This window comes from Gallus gallus, chromosome 2, assembly GCF_016699485.2.
Source record: "Gallus gallus isolate bGalGal1 chromosome 2, bGalGal1.mat.broiler.GRCg7b, whole genome shotgun sequence".
Classification (NCBI taxonomy): Eukaryota; Metazoa; Chordata; class Aves; order Galliformes; family Phasianidae; genus Gallus; species Gallus gallus.
In genome coordinates, this window is record NC_052533.1 from 1,409,963 (window position 1) to 1,430,425 (window position 20,463).

Consider the following 20,463-nt stretch of genomic DNA (forward strand, 5'->3'; position numbering starts at 1 on the left):
TTGGCTGAATGTACTTATTTGTGAGTTAATTAGCCTTCTGTTGCTAATGGGTTGACTCTGCACCTATGTGTGGCATACATAACAGCAGCTGCTACACATTATATACAGATTTCTCTGTGGGTCCGAGACACAGATTGATAGGCTTGGTGGTTGGTATTACCTAAAAGAGTGCTTGGACTTCTGTGGATGACACAGAGGCCTCAGTCCAGTTCTTGATGTGGGTTTCCATGACTACCTTGAGGGCAAAAAAATGAAGCTGATTCTTTTTGTCTGCAAAATGTCAAAGAAACACAGCGAAATGGTTAGCAGATGTTCTCACATCTTTAGAAATTTCTTTGAAGCTAACAGACAGAAAATAGAAGTCAGCCTCTTTCCACTCTTCAAAACTAGTGAATGCCACGTTAAAGTAAAGCTGGGTCTTCAACCATTGGAAAGAGTGCACTGCAAAGGTTACCACTTTAGCACAGCTTATCCTTCCATCCATCTAGTCGTCCATCTCCCACTCTTCTGTTGCGTTTCGGTCTTGTTTTTGACTCATTACAGTGGCAGAATCTGAGGACAAAACTCAATCTCCATACCACTCTCTGGCTGGAGCTGCCTGAGCACAGGAGTGCAAATTACCAAGAAATAATTTCAAATCCAAATGTCTGCTAATGCGTCTGCCTGGTTGTCTGTTGCTTCTGTTGCTTCTGTTAATGCAGTGACTTTCTTTTTCCGTCTTTTCACTACTGAATGTCACCATGGATGTATTCTCCTCCTCAGCTGAGATCTTATCAGTCCTTCATTATTTGATAAACCATCAGAAATGCAGTTAAGTAATTAAATTCAGTACCAGAGCAGGCTGAGAGTGACTGATCGAGTGAGGATGGAAGAAGGCAGATCAGAGAGTTTTATGAATCATTGTTCTCCATTTAGTCAGAGTCTGGATAGAGAAGACAAAAATCTAAAGAGAACTTAATTTTCTGTTCTGTTTTTTAATTGAAAGACTCTACTTTCTAAATGCTGATGTCTTGGCTGTATGTTGCAATTAATATAAAAACGGAGTACCCACTGACTGCAAAAGTTCTTTCACATTTGCCTTTGGCACTCCTTTATTTACTTTCTGTCTTCAGTCATTTTCTTTTCAGCCTTTTCTCTTTTTTCCACATTTTGATTTTTAAATGTTTTATTGGTTCTGTAATTGTTTACATGTCCTGTACCCATTACTTTTTTTTTACATTTACTTACCTCTATAAACATTTCGCTTGTTAGGAAGGTGTGTCAGTCATGTTTATGCCTGCTTAGGTGATGAATGGTGGTGTATAGAAAACCTGCATCACACAGTAAGAGTTTAAAGAGCACCTCTGCATTCAAAGTTTTCATTTACAGGTGTAAACAAAACAGATAAGAATAGTTCTCTGGCTCTGAGACAAAATAGTGTGGCACAGCTCATGCCCAAGGGCTGAACTCCCATACCTTCCTAAGAAAACAGATTGTGTCTAATCTTTCAGAGGCAAAGGACCTCAAAGTGAGTTCATCTTAGAGGAATGAGGTCTAGAAGGTAGAGTTAAAGTGAAGGGGCTCCATCCCAGGTAATGGACAAATTCATATTAAAACATGATGGTGGGTAGGACAGCAAGTTGAGACCTCTAAACCTGAGAGCACAGTTCATTCCTTCCCATTCCTATTACTGCATTTTAAAAAAGCTCTGATTCTTAACAACTCTTGCCATGGATTTTGTTATCTGGATGGGTGATCTTTGAGAAGAAATCACCAAGTTGTACAGCCTCTTAAGGAGCCCTCAGACAGTCGTGATCTTGAGCCATTACTGAAATTAAGAAGATCAAGTAATGACTGCAGAAATGAAGCATACAGACCCGCTGACCAGTTCAAAATGTTCCGTTATTCCTTCCCTATAGGTACGATAGAGCTGCTGTTAGAGAATCTCTTCCAACACTTTCTATGATGCAAGCTACTGATCGTACAGCCACGTTCTTTGGCTTCACATTTAATATCCTAGACGATCTGTAATAACTGCAATGCAGACAATTATGACTGACCTCTGATATGGGTAACTCAGTTCAAGTGTTGTGGTCTCTGTTTTCTTTCCATTTCTTTCTCGTACTCTTCCATGTTTGTCGTATTTATAATTGTTTTTCTCTTTCACTGCAGAGATTTGAGTCTTGACGTGAAGACACTGACAAGAAGATCTTCAGAGAGCGTGTGCTTCAGCCCTAATTAGCTGTGTTAAAAAAGCTAAGCTTGACTAAAAATCAAAATCAAGAGACAAAGATGGCCATCTGTTGGAAGAGCTGCTTCTTCACTCTCATATTGCTTCCCATGGTAAGGATAGATGTTCTTATTTACACTGCCATTATTTAAATATATGTTCTCAAGAGTAGCACTCGCTAACAATGAAGGTTCTGTTATTGATAATAGCTCTGGTTTTGTTTCTCTGTGGCCCTATAGATTCTGTTAAGCATTCTCTAGCTTCCTTTGTAGATGCAATTGGACTGTGAAGCCTAAGCCTTAAGGTATCAGCCAGTACTTTTGGTTGCCTCCATTTTCAGATGGTCAGTGTTCAGAAAACGTGGCCCTTAAAGATAGTGACCCTCCAACTCGTTAGTCACTGTGATGAAGATGTTGGGCTTTTTACGAACAGGACAGGGATTTATTTGCGTCATGAATCTCTAGTTACCAAATAATGTGCTATCCTGTGAATAGCTCCATCCCAACATGTCAGGGGATTGGTCATATTAGTACATGCTTGCCCACTGCCCCCATCTGCATTATGGCTCTGTCTAGCCTCATATAAAAGCTGTAAGAATGTTGAATAAAGCATGTTTTTTTTTCACTTTGCAACCATAGGCAATGGTATACAACCTGTATAATAAATCCATCTTGCATTTCAGCTCAGCTCTTAGCTGGATCATTGATCATAACTGTGCTTTTTGTTACGTCTCGGGAAGCATTTCACAAAGGAATACTGTGAGAAACAGCACTACCATTTAAATGCTCTATCTGATTCTTATTAATAAGTTTCTTTTGCTTCCATACAAATTCTTTGCAAATGCCTAATATTCTTTGATATCCAAGTACCTTTGATATCCAAGTATCTTAAAGCATTACTGAAATAAATCTTGGATTTATTTTTAAGTAAGAATTGCATTATATGGCTGTGATGTATTTACAGTTTCTTGCTCATGCATATTGACTGTGTAACTTTTGCAATGTGAAGGAGTCAGCATATAGCACTCCTCTTGATTTTGTCACACATGAATGCACACTCTTTCCCCTTGGGTCTTATTTAGAGACCACTTTAATTGACTACAAATCTGAAGTGTAGCATTATTCAGATATATTATTTAGAATGAGAATGTTCATCTAAATAATTTAGCACCTCACTTTATAAATACCTGATTTGTGATTTTTTTTTTCCGTCCTATGTTAAGTATTCTATTACTTAACTTTTCTGGGCAGATAGAAGGCATTATTTACAGCAGTCCCTTAGGAGCTCCCACCTTACTGCTAAGCCTCGGACAACCTCAGTGTTGACTCAGCAATAAATGTCAATGAGATGCAACCTATGTTAGATGAAATTGGAGAGCAGATTGGTAGAGCTGCTGTATTTCTGGGAAGAAATCACATTTTTCAGACTAGAACAAACTTATTTATGTGATCATGTGAGTTAAAAGGCAAAAGGATTTTTTTTAATGGCCAGTGTTCTTCGGCATTTCAAGTTTATTGGCATCCAGCTTGAGACAGACAGAAGGTATCTTCTTATTTAGAAGTGAACTATTTTTAATTAAGAAAATAAATGCGACTGAATGTATTTCTTGAGCTTTTAGAAGGTGGATGACCTTCCTGGTGAATGTAAAAGGACAGCAAGCTTCCAATTCTTAGCATTTCAGGACATAACTGTGATTACTGAGCTGGATAATTAGTGATCTGCTCCAGCTTTTGGACAGAATAGCTCCCTAATGAAATTCTGTGAAGCAAACCAGAGTTACTAAGAGTAAGTATGGTTTTGTACGTGAGGTTACTTTAGTGTTTTTTATGGCTGCAAGACTTTCTCATAATCTGTAAGAAGCCAGGTAATGAAATTAGTGATTCAAAAGTGAACTTGTGTATATGCATACACACTTCTTTGGTCAGTGAAGGGACTCATTCCCATGACAGATGCTGTACCATATTTTGTGTATAGTATACGTTCTTCTAAAGTTTGTTTTCAACGACAGGAGCTCAGGAATGGCTCAATGGTATGTATGGTTCTTCCCTTGCTGAGAATTTTTATAATGCTTGGGGTAACGTTTTCCCTCTATTGAGTCTTGTTTTCTCTTCAAACCATCTCTGATATGCTGGGCTGATGTCCTTAAATTGATACCATTCTATCATGCAGATACAGAGATTTTCTACAAAATGAATGAGTGACATTTTTAAAAGTTTGAGTCAACTTGACTGTCATCTCATCCCCCAAAGGGTTCCTTAAAAAGTCTTCTTTCACCATACCTGGGACTGTTCAAGAAGTCCCTCTTTACTTTCAGGGAGAGCTGTTGTTTTTGGCTGTGGGTTAGTTCCATCCCATGAGCTCCTGAATCTGTGCAGTGACTTGGATGTGCAGTTTTGGGTTTCAACAATTGATTGTCCACCCGAACTAAGGTCCACAATCATCAAAAGGTCAAAAAAAAAAAAAAAAGAAAAAGGCAAAAAAGTGTATTGATAGAACATTCTAGGTGCCCTCAGTTCTAGGCTCAGACCAAATCCCAAGAAAACACTATATGAATAAAAATTTAGACCATGTTTAGACGTGGACAATTCTAGTTATCAGAGACTCGAGGGATTAGATATCTGGTATGGTTAACAAACTATTTTGTATTTTCTTATATCAAAGGCATTCCACCTTCTTGTTAATTGCCTGGGACTTGATGCAAGATCTGGAATAGAGGGACCTGTTAGGCTTGTACAGAAAACTCCTTGAAAGCAATTTCTGAAATCTACTTTTTTCCCATTTAAAATGTTTTCCTAACTAAAATCTGTTCTGATATTTTAGACGTATTTAGTCCTTTTGTTGTTGTTGTTAGCTATGCTGCTTATTTTCAGTGCAAAATTACACTGCAGCTACATTATTTTCTCTGTTCTGTCTTTCGTTTGTACATCTGCTTTCTTCACCTTATTTACTTTCATTCTGAATTAGTGGAATCATAGGATTGTTTGAGTTGGAAGGGACTTTTCAGGGTCCAACTCCCCTGCAATGCACAGGGACGTCCACAGCTCCACTAGGTGCTCACAACCCCATCCCCTGACCTTGAGTGTCTTCAGGGATGGAGCACCACCACATCTCTGTGCAACCTGCACAGTGCCTCACTCCTTACTGTAAACAGCTTTTTCCTTATATCCAACGTAAATCTTTTAGTTTAAATTTTCCCCTTGTGCTATCACAGCAGACCATGCTTCCATCTGTCCCCTTCATTCTTATATCCCCCCATTCACTGCCACATCACTTTTTTTCTCGTTTCATTCGTGATAGCAGTAGGCATGGATTTTTGTTTTTATTTGTTTTTTCTGTGTGTGCTTTTTTTTTTTAACTGGAAATATCAACAAAAGTCATCACAAAATCAGTGAAGAGATAGGATCCTAAACCAGGGTTCCTTTGTCTGGTTCCAAATGTACTTGAGAAACAATGAAATTCATGACTCACAAAGTTGGCTTAGTGTATGAACTGAATTTTAAATGTAACTGCAATGCAGGTGTTCCAACTGTCTGAAATAATTCAATCAGTTGCATTTCTTCAACTAATACTTGGAAATTCTTGGGGATGTGTCTTTAATATTGCTAAGCTTAAGGTTACAAATGAAAAGGTGCTTCTTGCAGTGTTTCGTTAGCTGGTGAGCATATGCACAGTGGCCTTTTTAAGACTTTTTTAGAAAATTCTTTTTAAAATCTGAATAAAAAGGGAGAGATGAAAAGAGAAAGGTGTAAGTGATGTCATTTGTATACAAGCACTGAAATTCAGTTGCATTATGGGGATGAGGTGAGATGGATGTGTAGGCAGCATCTCATGGATCAGGGAGCCAGATCCTGCACGGGTTGTTTTCAAGCCCCCGTTCATTAGGAGATGAGGAGAGAAACTAATTCTGCTTACTGTGATAATATATCTCAGCTTTTTAAGGTTTTTAAGGATTTTAAGCTTTTTATATTCTACAATGAAGAGAACCTGCTGTGTTAGTCCTTATCTGTGGCTGTCCTTTCCAGTGCTGGGCTACGTTCAAGTAGGACCATCTGTATTTCAGTCCCTCTCATTTTCTAAATATGAAGAACTTGTGTATGAAGACACATTCACCAGTTCTGCTTCTGCTGTGTTTGTTTGAATATCTCTAGCCTAAGTGAGAGGTTCCCTTCCCAGTGGGAACAGAAATGTGTATGGCTGTGTAGGACAACCTATTTTTTCCATTTAAGACTTAATGAAGTCTTTTAAATGAATGGCATTTAATGAGTTTATTGGTCTTGTGATTTGTAAGATCTCATGATCCTGTTAGAAAAGTCAAATTCTCTGCAGGAATACAGCAGTCTTTAACATGATGCTCTGTTGTGTGGGAGTTGTCTCTTAGGGAATACCGCAGCAGCTCCCTGTACAAACATGGCTAGGAACCTCTTCAAAGCCTATGACTTGTTTAAAAATAATAAAATGGAAAAAAAAAAAAAAAAAGAGGTCTTAAGCTATGTAATACTGGATAAGGTAGTTTCAGAGATATGGCTCAGAATTTGTGGTAAGGTATGGCCCAGAGATATCTGGGTGGTTCTGTGTTGCATAACAGTGGCAGTGCCCTTGAAACAGCCCAACTTCAAGCACTTCCATGAGGAACAAAAATTAGGATCCTGGTTCCAGACTGTCCTTACCCTGTCAGCAGGTAGGATGAATACTTCCGTAAGGTGACTGATTGCACCTGAGAACTCAATAAATCTCTTTGTTTCTCTGAAATAGCTTCATGTGTTGGCACTCCAAGGATGCCCGGAGCTGGTAGGGGCCCTTGGCATTACACTGGTGCTCTGTCTCATTTTCTGGCACCCCAGGGACTCCAGCTGTTAGTTAGGATTACTGTAGAAGCTGAAGGAAGACAACACTTGGTTAAAATGTTTTAAAGCATATTAAGCTTACAAGCACAAAATGTGAAAGACAAACAAGAACAGAAGTAAAAAAGAGAATTTTCTACCCACCTCTTTTTCACAATACTACACACACACACACATCACAGGTAGTATTCCTTATTTAAGCAGATAATCTATCCAGGTCTTAGAAATGCACAGCAGCAGGATATGAAGCAGAAAATGGTTGCCCTACGTTAATGCTTTCACTTTTCTGCCCTCTGGTAGTTGTAATAGTTTCTGTAACAGGCAAATAATATGATGACAACACTGATTTAGGGCCGTTAATATGATTCTTTTCCCTGCTGGTTTTGTATTCATAAGCTTGGAGAAGTATTGGGTGAGCAGTCAAATAACAAATAACAAATTAGGAAATAAAACAGATGTCTTAGAAAATGTGCCTATAAAAAGAAATCTAAATCAGTGATTTTTCATATTTCTTAGCTATTAATATATAGCATCTGTAGGGATGTTATTCAAGTCTCTAGTAAGTGTGCCACTGACCTCTTCCTCCTTGGGTTTGCAGAGTCAGCAGCCTAAAAAGGTTTTCCTTAAGGTCAGGTTGAAGAGGTAGTTTTGCAGCAGAACCAAAGCTGCATTATGGAGAATGGGGAGATGGAAGCAAAAAAGCAGAAAGAGAGGAAATGAATAGTAGCTAAATAAATACATTACAATGCAATCATTTTGCTGGAGATCTGGCCTTTTATATATTCTCTCATCCCTTTCACCTTTGTATGCAATGAATAGCAATTTTTACCTTTTCTTCCCAATCTGTAAAGAGTCCACTGCTTTGCATTGTATGGGAAGAACTGGGACCTTCCTGAGGATGAAGGAGTTCTTCCTGGAGGAACACACAGGATTGGTGCTTGCCCCAGGGTTACATAACAAGACCATCCAGATGAGCAGTCCATAGGTTGCCTCGAAATCCCCATTGGAACAGGCAGGGGATGGAAGGCAGAATGTACTGCACTTAAGGATGTTTCTAGGGCTTCTTTTTCAAACCACTGGAGACAGCTCTTTAATCAAGCTCTACGAAGCCTATTAAAAGCACTGCCAACTGTAAAGCCCAAGTGTTGCTGTCCTTACAGTCCCTGAAGGCAGAGAACCCAGCTCAACAAACCCCTCTTTGTCTCAGTGGGCAAAGAGTGAATTGCACACTCCAGGCTTGCTACTGCTCATGAAAAGAGAACTGGGGTTTGGTCACATTTGCTTTTTTTTTGCCATGTGGAAGTTGCTTGGAAGAGAGAATTGGTGAGATATGAGTCCTCTTCTGCACTAAGCATAGTGATCTCTATGACATATTTATTCTTTGTAATATGTTAGCTGGGCCCAAAACAGAATATCACCATCCTAATGAATAGGAACTGTCTGTGTACTTTTTTGTGCTTGTTAGAGCGGAGCTGTGTACTGCCGTCAGCAAATGCACCAATATTTAGCCATCTAAATGATGAATGTTGAAGATATTTATCATTATTAGTACCTATCAATGATAGTCAGTTGTAAGAGGCAGGCACCTTCAGACATTGCTGTGACCTCTCATAAACCCTCCTAGTAATCTCCTTATTGCAAGGTAATTAAAAATTAGCTTAGATGAGGCTTTGGTTTCCTTAGCTTTTAGAAAACTCATCCTCATTAAGCAGCTTTTATGAATATCACATGAATGCTGAGTAGGTGACTAAGTCACCCTTGCCCAATTGATTGTCTTGTATTATCAATATCTTGAGACTCATCATCTTTGTCAGGTTTATCACAGATGCTGTTTATTATCTTTCCCAAAATACATTTTTAAAATCAACAATTTCATGTGTTTTCTTGCATGGGTAAAGTCAGATGTCAATGAAACATTGAATCTCTAGTAAAAAAATAATAAAAAGTCCATACCTTTCAATACTTAACTGTCTTTAAAACAGTGAAAGAAAATCAGCCTTCGTATGCAATCAGTTCATTCCTTCCTCCAATACACCTTATATAAGTGCACTGAACTGCTGAAAAGTTTAAGATTGCAAAGTGACTGGGTTTTTTTTTTCACTGCTTCTGGCTTTCCTGATAACATATTTATGCAACGTCCTGTCAAACATTTCTCTATATGCTGACTCAGCATCTGTGGGCAAAATGTGTTATTCAGAGGTTATTTAGGCTAAATGCAGTCCGGTGGATTGGTTGTTTAAAGACTCCTGAAGAAGGTTATAAGTCATGTGAATTATTGATATTTGTAGATTTGGGAAGGGGAAATACAGGGTTATCTATTTATTTGTTTGTGTTTATTTTTCTTACCCAAATGACACATCTAAGCATGTCACGTATTTTGGCTTAAAGATGTTCAGACCTTTATTTTGGCTTTACTGTTTGTAAAGTGCTTGCCAGATAAGTAATAATGTGGAATGCATTATTGGATAAGATTAGAAATACACTGAAGCTCAAAGGTATAAGATAGCGTTTACCTCCTCATAAATATATATTTCCTTGCTGATCTGGTTTTAGTTATAAGATTTAAATTATAGAATCATAGTATTATCAAGGTTGGAAAAGACCGAGTATCATCCCATTCAACCATCCACCTACCACAAATATTGCCCGCTAAATCATGTCCCTTAGTACAACATCTAAGTGTTTCTTGAACACAACTGAACAAATGAAACAAAACACGTTTTTGTACTGCAGTACAAACTCAATTCTCATTCAGTTTTGGGCTAAAGTAGCCCTTTTTAGTGTCTCTTCAAGCTGTGTAGATATACAAAATCTAAACCTTCTTACCCATCGTGTATTGTCTATTATGCCTGAACTAACAGCAGATATGCTCTGTAAACTACCTGCAAGCTCATTTAAAATAACTGTTGGATCTGACTGCATGTCTTCCATCTGGCAGCTTTGATAAAAGAAATGGTGAGGTTATTATTCACTATGACTTACCATGGCAGTAGGCATTCCATTGTCCATTTCTTTTGCAGAACAGCGGTGGGAGGGAAGGCTGCAGCAATGGGAATGGGCTGTAAGATGGTGGATGGACCTTTGATATTCTAAGGAAGTAAGACTTACATGATCACACCTGTGCATATATGTTTAGTTTGCCATTTTTCCAGGTCATCTATTTATCTACAGATTCTGAGTGTTATGGGTGATTTCAGCTAAAGTTGACAGAATCATAGAATCATTGAATGGTTTGGGTTGGAAGGGACCTCAAGGATCATCAAGCTCCAACCCCCCTGCCGCAGAAGGGTTGCGTTCTCAGATGAATTAATTTTCTAAATGTTTGATGGGAATTCTTTGTTAAAGACAGAGATACTGTTAATTCTCTATCGAAAAATTTACTTCAGAATAAACTTAAGCCATAGAAGAAAGCGCAGTATCTGAACAGGATCTCATCTGGGAGATGCTAATCCATATGATCAATGACTAAAGCCTTATGCTACTGATCACAAAACTCATCAGCTTTGTTTTCAAACAAGATCTTACAGCTAATTTAGGTATTATTGGATCCCTGATGTTCCAACAATAACTTAAGACATGAGAGCTGCAAGATCAAATGTTCCTTATGCCTCAGATTAACATTTACTTTAAGTAGTGCTTCAGCTTCTTGTTCCTCAGTTCCTTCTTTGTGAAATGAGGCCATCTCTGCTGCTCTGCCTCTAAAAGGTCTGGAAAAGACAAATCCACTTCAGGCTACGTGTGTCCAAGAATTAGAGTGATGGTGTCCAAGACAGGTGTATGAGAGACAAAAGGTTTTGTTGATCTCCATGCTATGAGGTCTCCCTGGAATCTTCTCCAAGCTGAACATGCCCAGCTCTCTCAACATGCTGAGAGATGCTGAGGTCTGTCAGTTCAGCCAACCCTAATAAAATAATGTTGGGTTCTGTATTTGGTTTATATTGTCCCTTGAACCATAAGAAGAATCACCAGTTGTCTCTGAGTGAAACATGACATAATTTGTCGTGTTTGCTATATTGAACTGACCATCCAGCATCCCCCTTTTTCTGCCTTTTCTCTCAGATGTTTTTGAGGATTGTATTTAACATGTATATATATATATATCATAAAATTAATGCATATGCATGTGCATTGGAGGGCACCCCTGGGTGCTCTGGAAAACCACAGGTGAATATGAACAGGGCACTGTGGAGAAAGCACTGCTTACTGAGTTTTCCGACTCTGATATGAAGTCCCGTGTAAATCTCCATCTGATGAATGCTTTCATCTTTGTATCAGCACGTATATTTCTTCTGCACTTCACACGTTTATTTGTTCTGTTTTTTTTCAACTGTGTATACTAGCTACTTTTTTGAGATTTTTTTTTCTTCTGTGAGTTAAAGGGGTAGATGGAGACCAGAAACTACAATATTGGTTTTGCTTTGGTTTACTCACTGTTACCTATTTGTTAAATCGGTAATTCTGCAGATATTTAACTTCAAGACACAAAGACAAGCATTCAGGCATGGAATTCTCTCGAGTCCACTTATTGCTGTTAACAAAAGCCAAAAAACCACCTTGTAGATGACAACTTATATTAGAGGAACAGGTCATTGTGTACTGGGGTCAACTCCTGCTACATGGTAGTGCTTGCAACTGGAGGCCTTTGGATGTTGACCAGTGTAAAGTGGCAAACATCCAGCTGTGATCATTGCTTTGGGAAACAAAGAGAATCAAATTAAAATGGGAGGGGAAATTCTTCTCTCACTCTCTCTCTCATCAGTATACAGTAGTCATACTGTATTTACATTTATTTATGCTTTCTACTGATATCAGGATAACCAAAGCAAACTGAAATAACATCCTTCTGTTTCTGACCCTACCTATCCCTACAGAAAATGAAGCTTTTTCATTAACAACAATTTGAACCAAATCAAACGATTACTTCAATTCAGTGTTTCCATATCTCTTTTTCATACGTCTTACTGCAGTTCAGAAATAAGTGAGGTTGTGAAAATGTAGACTACTTACCTTAGAGAAAATGCTTTGCTCAGCATTAATCCCTTGCACATATATATCTGTAAAAGGCAAGGTAAGGACCCGAACTCCCTGAGGAGTAAGAATAAAATGCTCTGTGGAAATGAATTTTCTCTCCGTAATTAGAAATACATTATCAGAAGTGAACTTCTTTGGAGGAAAGCATGTGGGTTAGGAAGCTGGAAATGAAGACGATAAGGCTCATAGCTGAGCAGTTCTTGCCTCTTTCCTGAGGTCGTGTTACATATACTGCGTGACTCTCACCAGACACTGCTATTATCTATAGAGGAAAAAATTAGCTTATGCTGCTGGGATGTGTACTACATCAAGACTTTTGAAATCCAGAATGGCTGAAAATTTCATAACAAGAATTCACTGAGATTGTGGTGTGGTCATTGTCACTGAGAAAGTAGCGTCCAACATTTTTAAGTCCAAACACACGAAGTTAGTGGGCTCTGTTAGATCTGGAATATATAAATATTCCAGAAGAGCCTTTTCCAGAATGACAATTTCAGTCCATTTGGCAAATTAAACTTGGGAGGAGAGCCTTAAATATATTGGTCAACATTTATTATCTTTAGTGTAGAATAGTAACCATGTTTGCTGAGACTTCTAAGTTTTTATTGTGTTTCAATCTCTCCTCTCCTCTCCTCTCCTCTCCTCTCCTCTCCTCTCCTCTCCTCTCCTCTCCTCTCCTCTCCTCTCCTCTCCTCTCCTCTCCTCTCCTCTCCTCTCCTCTCCTCTCCTCTCCTCTCCTCTCCTCTCCTCTCCTCTCCTCTCCTCTCCTCTCCTCTCCTCTCCTCTCCTCTCCTCTCCTCTTTTTTTTTTTTTTAATTTTGACACTGAAAAATTGTCTCTTCTTTAAATATGCAAAAAGATTCCAAGTCTGAAATGTCTGCGCATTGCAGTCAGCTGCAAACAGCACAGCTGAAGCATCTGTTATCCTTGGAGAGAGCCCCTGTGCCACTGTGTTCTGCGGCATGAATGCCCTTGTACCTGCCAGCCAGGATGGCTGCCTTAACGCTTCAGCTGCCTGCTGTGTTTTGTTGGGGCTGAGCACAGCAGGAGAGGTGTACCATGAGGATAATGGAAGGCATCCAGAATTTGTCCTTATTCACTACGGTATCACCTATGTGAGCAAGTTTCTGTATAGCAGCAGAGCAGAAAATGCTGGAGCAGAATCTAGGTCATGATAAGAATCTGAAAGTGAGACCTGTGGCTTAGCTGTCAGGATCTGAAATGGATCCAGGTCCTGCGGGCTTATTTGGAACAAAGTCACTCTTTAAGGGGGAGATCTGTTCTTAGAAGAAGACCATCTCTGTCACTGTGTGTTGTCCCTCCTTAAATCAAATCGCATCCTGCAGTGATGCAGGAATTTGAGGCCGGGTATGCAATCTGGCACTTTGTGGTTTTTTTTTGTTTGGTTGGTTTTCTAGTAATTTTTGAGGCTTCATTTTGTAACGTATCGTATGTCAGAACGCCTTGAAACCTGATTGAGACTCAGCTCACACAGCATAGCACAGTCACCAGTGGGATTTTCTAAGCATACCTCATGAGCAGGACACAAATGATGCACGTATGTGATGGTCAGAGAGCAGCGAGCAAGGCAGGGGCTGAGTGTTGTGGTTTTACTGTGGCCAAGACGTGGGCCTCTGCTGATAGTTACTCTGGATATGCATTTCTTTCTTAATGCTTTGTATGAAAACAGTGTATTTTTCTTTTGTGATATCATTAGCAGGCAGCTGACGTCCAATATTGTCCTCAGTCACTGCTTGTTCTCGAGCAGAGCACATTGGAGCTGCGTCCATGTCACAAAGCACGAGCCAACTTCAAAGCCTCATGTTCTCAGGTTTGGAAAGTATAAGTAATAGGATTAAAGGCAAAGGCCAGATGTCGTGTTGTAAAGTATTATTTGTCTATGTACATGAGTTGATGAGTTGAGTCTTTAAGAAGGTAAATGCTACACAACAAGTAATGTGGCTGCTTGCATTCAACTATGCCTAGGGCATCTTAAAGCAGGTATCGTGCTTATTTTGCATGTAGTGAAGGTACATACTACTACTATGAATCACAAATTTATTGAACTGCTTTGTCTGTGGTGGGAGTTGTGTTGGTAGTTGTGATCACCCCTTCCTTTGGCAGTGGTTTACCTACCCAGAACTTCACAACTATTGTGATATTGCTGTATATCAATGGAGAATTCTCTTTTCTGAGATGACATTGCAATGACATTTAAATGCCATTTAAGCACTATTACTGAATATATGGTTGGATATTCAAATACTGAAGATCAACTGTGATCCATGCCCAGTGATGGTGCAGTACTTCTGTTGGCCTGCCTGTGGTGGAAATACAGTGCAGAAATAACAGTATCTGGGATGGGATTCTCCAGTAATCTACTGCTGCACAAGTCACAGTGAGCTCTCATTTTTGTTATTAGCAAGAAACAAGTACTGAGTCTGCAAGTTTATTTCTACAGCCATCAATACTGACCAACACTGAGTATCTAAACCATTAACTGACTGTTAGAGGTGTTTCTGATAACTCAATAGCATTGATGCAGTCCTAAGTCTGGAGTTAAGGCACCGACCATGGAGGCAGACAATCATAAAGATAGGAACCTTTCTTTATTAGATCACCTAATAAAAGTAGAATTAGTCACGTATTCTCTGTGGCATAAACCCAGGTGGAAGGATTATTGTGGTTAATATCTTTATACTGGCAAAATTTTGGAATTTTCAAACCTATGGAATACTCACTCAGTGGCCATTGTTTCAGTGTCATCTTCATCCGGCAGGAATATGTTCATATATCTAGACTTCTCTTTTTTTTTTTTTTTTCCCCACATCCCCTTTTAAAACTTTAATTGCAAGATTGACATCTTTAAGCAGAATAAAAACATTTCTTACCTCTTAACTGTATTACTTGAATGGCACCCCAGTTCCTCAAAAGATCAGTGCAATGTTTAATGTCACTTTATTGCTTTATTTATTTTTGTGTCAATGCTAAATGACTTTGAATGTGACCAACACCTGGCAAAGTACAGATACGCCATACTCTTTACAGTCATAATTTGGGACAGCAGGAGAACAAGTCATCTTGTGAGCCATGGCGCTGCCAGACATCTTCTTACAGTCACTGCCGCACGGTGCCCGTAGCCCAGGAAGAACCAAAACCCCATCTTCAAGTTTCTTCCTCACCTGCTCCTAAATACCTCTTAAGCCCAATCCTTCTCTGAAAAATGGAGATTTGTTGCTGGTAGTGTTGCTTTTTCTGTGCACGGTCCCACTGATCATCATTAGCAAGTTTTCCTACACGGTCTCTTTTCCTTTCTAATCCCTCTGCTCAGCTGCGTACTGGCTCAGCTCGCTGTGTTGATGCTCCAACGCACCATTCACTGCTCCTTCCTTTCCTTCGTGAATACAAACTTTATTCCCCTCCTTGAGCTTTTATAGAGGACTAGTGGTGAAACACTCCAGAGACGAGAGTGAGAAAGGAGGGTTTGTTGAGAAAGCTAATCTAGGCGAGATCTTTTGTACCAGGTTTTGATTCCCTGTGGGATCTGAGAGTTTTTTGTCATTGGTTTTTCCCCTCGCTTTGGCACAATATCTGAACCGACGTCTCTTAGCGCTGAAAGGAGGAGGAGGAAAATTGAGAATGAGCTTGAGTACTTCCCGTTATTAGCAGTGTTGTAATAAGCTCTTTGCCTTCATTCTTCAGTACTCTCCCCAGTCCCAAAGCCCCTTTGGGGAATATCAGGCTGGAAGCTGTAGCACGGCGCACTTACTGGAACCGCCTGTGGGGAGGACTGAAAAGGAAGAATGTGTGTGATAGTTGAGGGCAAATAGCTTTAATTTAATTAGTGGATTAATTAAAGCTTTCTCCCCTGGGTAGGGTATATATGTGTGTGTGGAGAAAGTGTTTCCTCAGCCTCCTGTAGCTGTTCTTCACGCATTTCTGTTCCAAGTGTGACTCAGATGGGGTTTCTATTGAGCTTTCTGGGAGCCTGCACAAAACAAATTTCCTGTCTAAGATCTTTTTTCTTTGGGGTTTTGTTTAAAGTAATGAAGTATCAATGGACAAATAATAACATGTAATAACAAAACTTGCCTTGCAAATGAATGTGGCATCCGGCAGCATGACAAATACAGAAATCCCAAATGCTTTTCTGTTTATCAGTGTCCCCTCAGTGAGAGAAGTCTTACGTTAGTACAGGTTCCTTCTGCCTTCACACAGTGAAGCTCATCGTGAGTTTTATTCAATCTGATAAAGCATTCAGCTATTTGATAGCCTTGTCTCTGCACACTGTACACAGATGCTGAGGAAATCGGATTAAAGTCAACAGTGTCCTGGACTTAATAACAAGACCATAACCTGTAGATCTAAGGGAGTGGTTATCCCTTTCTATCTTCAGAAACTTCCAGTTTTTGGCTCCTCAATACACAAAAGATGCCAGTCAATGAATTCAGAGGCGAGCCATCCAAATGGCCTGTGAGGAGAGGATGAGGAAAACAGCCTTGTGTAGGCTGCTGGGGATACTTAGTAGGAGCCTTACAATAACTATGAAGAAGTCATCCAGAGGGTGGAACCAGGCTCTTCATCATGATGTGTGTCCTGAGGACAAAAGACTATGGGCATAATATAAAGTATTACTGTTTTACCTGAACGTCAGGTGAGCATTAGTGTAAGTTACATAGGGAGGTCTTGCAGTCTCCATTCTTGGAGGTTTTCAGCTGGAAAAAAGAAAAAGGATAAAAGCCCTCCAAGACACTTAAATCCCATTACTCTTGAATACTTTTGAAGATAAGTGAAAACTGTGATGTTGTCAGGAGACTGTCAGGTTTTCAAGACTGACATTTTTTAACTTTGGAGAGGAAAGTCTTAGAAAAAGTGGAAGAAATCCAGCTTACATAATACAGTAACAATCAGAAATTATTATCAGTCTTTAGTTTCACTTCAAGCACATTGTGTCTGAAAGGATTTCTAAGCAGTTGTCCAATGGGTGGTTCCATCCCTTCAGTACCAGGCTTCAAGAAACATGAATTGGTATTGCTGGCCATTAGAGATAGGATAAAGATGTACTATGGTTTAACTCAAGGTGTTGGTTCCTACGGAAGTTGCCAGCTATGCTGATGATGTCTTATCATGCTTAAAGAAAGGTTTTTCAACCAACCCACCTATAGGATAGAAAACCAGTTAAGAAAAACTCAGAAATGGATTTTCCTGATGTTGCATAACAGGTTTTGTCCGGAGTTGCCACTTCAAAACGTACACATTGAGTGAAGGGAGCTGTTGATTATGCTGTATCTATTTTGCAATCTACAGTAAGACCTGCATCTCTGCAGGAGCTGCCAATGTAAGAAGATAACCATATCTTAAATTCATGTAAGCCCGTTTGAAAGAGATCAGTGTTCTGTTTTGGTAGTTAGCACTGTTGGGTTCTTGTTGTTACTTAAAGCATTGTACGATTGTTCCTTGGTTTGAATAAGTTTTTAATCACTTTGCCCTTTCACTTAGTCTGAAGTGTTTTGAAATGAACAGTAGTTTGCATACTGTTTACCCAGGCAGACAAAAACACAACCAAGTGACAACATAAGGTTTTCCTGGAGACAACAACTTACTCAACTGCCAAGCCAGTGCTGTGGGTACCAGTGATCGTGTAAATCAGTTCTGAAAAAAAACCCTACAGGTAATCAGAGCTTCTTATCAAAGACCTCTACTTTCAATAGTGTTTTTCAAGTCTTGGCCCTGGTTTGACCAGGAATACTTGCTAGGAATAGGGAGTAAATCTAGTGATATTGTTTCTATTGCAAAGTAAGCTTTTTTTTTTTTTCTTTTTCTTTCTGAAATGCTCACAAATATTAATATATCATTTTTTGAGCTAACTGTAAAGGGAAGAGTCACAGTAAAATTATCACCAAGTACAATTCAGTACAAAGCGAATGATCTTATAAGCGTAGTGGATTAAACATCTTGCTTGCATTACTTTGCATCAACTTGATGTTGATGTAAAAGACTTTGCATGAGAGATTTAGTGAAGTTTTCTTGCTGGTAGCAGTAGTGATGATTTGTTTGCTTTTCCCTAACCTCTGTTTTTTACCCTTCTCCTTATTTCATGGTGCCTGATGTGACACATCTGGAATGGTATGAAAATATTCTCAATCACTTTGAAAAAATAATAATAAAAAAAGGATCAGGTATTTACAGGCAGAACTTGGAAAGAAAACTTCGTATTACTGAATCACTGTATTTGATCAAGCCTTTGTAAAAATGAAGATGCCAAAGGAATTGCATAATTCATTATCACTTCCTTGTTATGACTTCAGAGCATCTTGCCTGACCCTGGAGTATCTCAGGAACACTGCTGACTTTTCTCACTCCTGTGGTTTCACTGAGTTAACTCCTAGAGGGAGATGATGTTTTAAAACAAATAGGAATGTTCTTGTAGAGAGCAAAATGAGCAGAACTCTTAAGTATTTTTGAATGACTGCATGTGGCCAAAGACAGCTCAGGTTTTTTGATTATATTCTTACTGCTCACCAGTAAGATGATCCAAATTAGTTTGGATAATTCTGGGACATCTTTCACTGCTCTTTTTTTTTTTTTCCCTCCAAACTCTTCCAGCCACCCAAGAACCTCTCTTATGCACAAGTTTCTATCAGTGAATATGAATGTGGCACAAGGATTGCATTCCCTTTCATAAAGAATGTCCTGTTATGTCACTGAGAAGATGCTCACGTACTTGATATATAACTTAGAAATTGAGTCAAGTGCTGAAGTGTAAAAGCCTTTTTCCATTATATATGCATTACAGGGTCCAAAATATCCTGACAAAGGGCAAACATAAAGTCCAATGCTGACAGCAGCAGCTGGAGGTGAATTGAGATACCTTAAGGCATGTTAAATGGTCTAGACATCTGTACTGAGTCTTCTAACTTCCTCCCCTTGGATATAGCCATATGTCAGATAGTGTCATAAATGAAGTCAAGACAGCTGCCTAAGCATGGTGCTTGGTTTAAGTTTATATCTTCTGTTCCTCAACTCCTGTGGTTAGGAAGCTTCTTCCTAATGCAGTCCAGTACTGTTCTCTTGGAGCTGTCTACTCTCAGCCTAGCTTTGTTCTCCTTGGATGTATTTTCAGAACTATTCTCTCCCCATTTGCAGGTTTACAGGAGATGAGGGCCCAGGAAGCAATGTCACTGACTTACACCACCCCATACCTAAATCAGGGCACAGTGAATGGTACATGGTGGGAAGAGATGAAGGGTTATTACAGTGCACTGCAAATAGATCTTTATGCACCAAATCAAGCAGCCTGCCATGTTGCCTTTCCAATACAGAAATCGTGTGGAGAGGAAGAAGTTGCTCACAAATTTACCTTCACCTCTCCAGTTCCCAGTGCTTGGTGTTCTTGAACTGAAAGAAAGAGAACGTTTTTATGTTTCCTGCTGGAAGAAGCTGTCTACACCTATTTGTTTCCATTAAAAAGGTGTATGTTAGCCTTCTGATCTGCATAGTGCCTTTTACATGGTTGCTTCCCTGGAGCATCCATATGTTGAGGAATGCCTTTCTTGAACAGTTGGCTCTAAACATTTGCTGATCTGATATATGCATGCAGCTAGGTCAGGTCTGGATGTGGCAGAGGTGTGCTGCTCAGGCTTGTGCACTAACAGTGGCTTTCGTAACAGAAGAGTTCCCATTAAGGCAGCACCTTGAGATGTGAGAGAGTATATTTATGCTGTTGCAAGATTGCATGAGTTTTTAAAATTATTGTCATGCCAAGGGATCAGCCATCACTCATCGGCTGATTTCTGTGGTGACTGCTTTAATAAGAATAAAAGAGGAAAAAATGAAAGCTGTCGATGTATTGCACATCTGTAGAGTCTTCGAGTGGTGGTTTCACACTGATGGTCAGATTTACTCCACCACACTGATCTCTTCACCTCCTCAGAGCGATGGGGAAAAAATACAGTGAAAAAAAGCTCATGGGTTGAGATAAGGACAGGGAGATCACTCACCAATTACCTTCAAGGGCGAAACAGGCTCAGTGTAACATAATGTAATTTATTGTCTGTTGCTAACACATTAGAGCAGTGAGAAATAGAAGAACTAAAAACACCTAATCTATTGGAAATATATTCCTTTTCAAAACTGGTGTGAGTCAATCTCCTCCACATCACTGAGAGTAATACATACATTTTCAATTCAAATGTGAACTTCCTGTATTTTCCACCTCGTTTCTTGATTTTTCTGGTACTTATCAAAACATTCTTTAACAGCACATATCACTGATGTCTTCTGGGAAGCAGACACCAGACTGCCTGCAATGAGCTCAGGAAGTCATAAATGTCCCTGAGGCGAAAGAAGTGACATCGTTAGGCCATGAAGTTTGAGCATATT

At 39.4% G+C, this 20,463-nt stretch overlaps 1 protein-coding gene across 19 annotated transcripts in view; it reads left to right on the forward strand.

The window, feature by feature from the left end:
- The window catches only part of ADCYAP1R1 (ADCYAP receptor type I), a 137,042-nt gene that overhangs the window by 28,594 nt on the left and 87,985 nt on the right, over positions 1–20,463 (forward strand). For all 19 annotated transcript variants that reach the window (XR_006935203.1, XR_006935204.1, NM_001398247.1 and 16 more), the window contains one exon: positions 2,152–2,322. Coding sequence is in view for 17 of the 19 variants with exons in the window: in NM_001398247.1 (NP_001385176.1) it covers positions 2,272–2,322 (51 nt within the window). In the remaining 2 variants the exon portion in view is untranslated. The remainder of the gene's footprint in view (positions 1–2,151; positions 2,323–20,463) is intronic.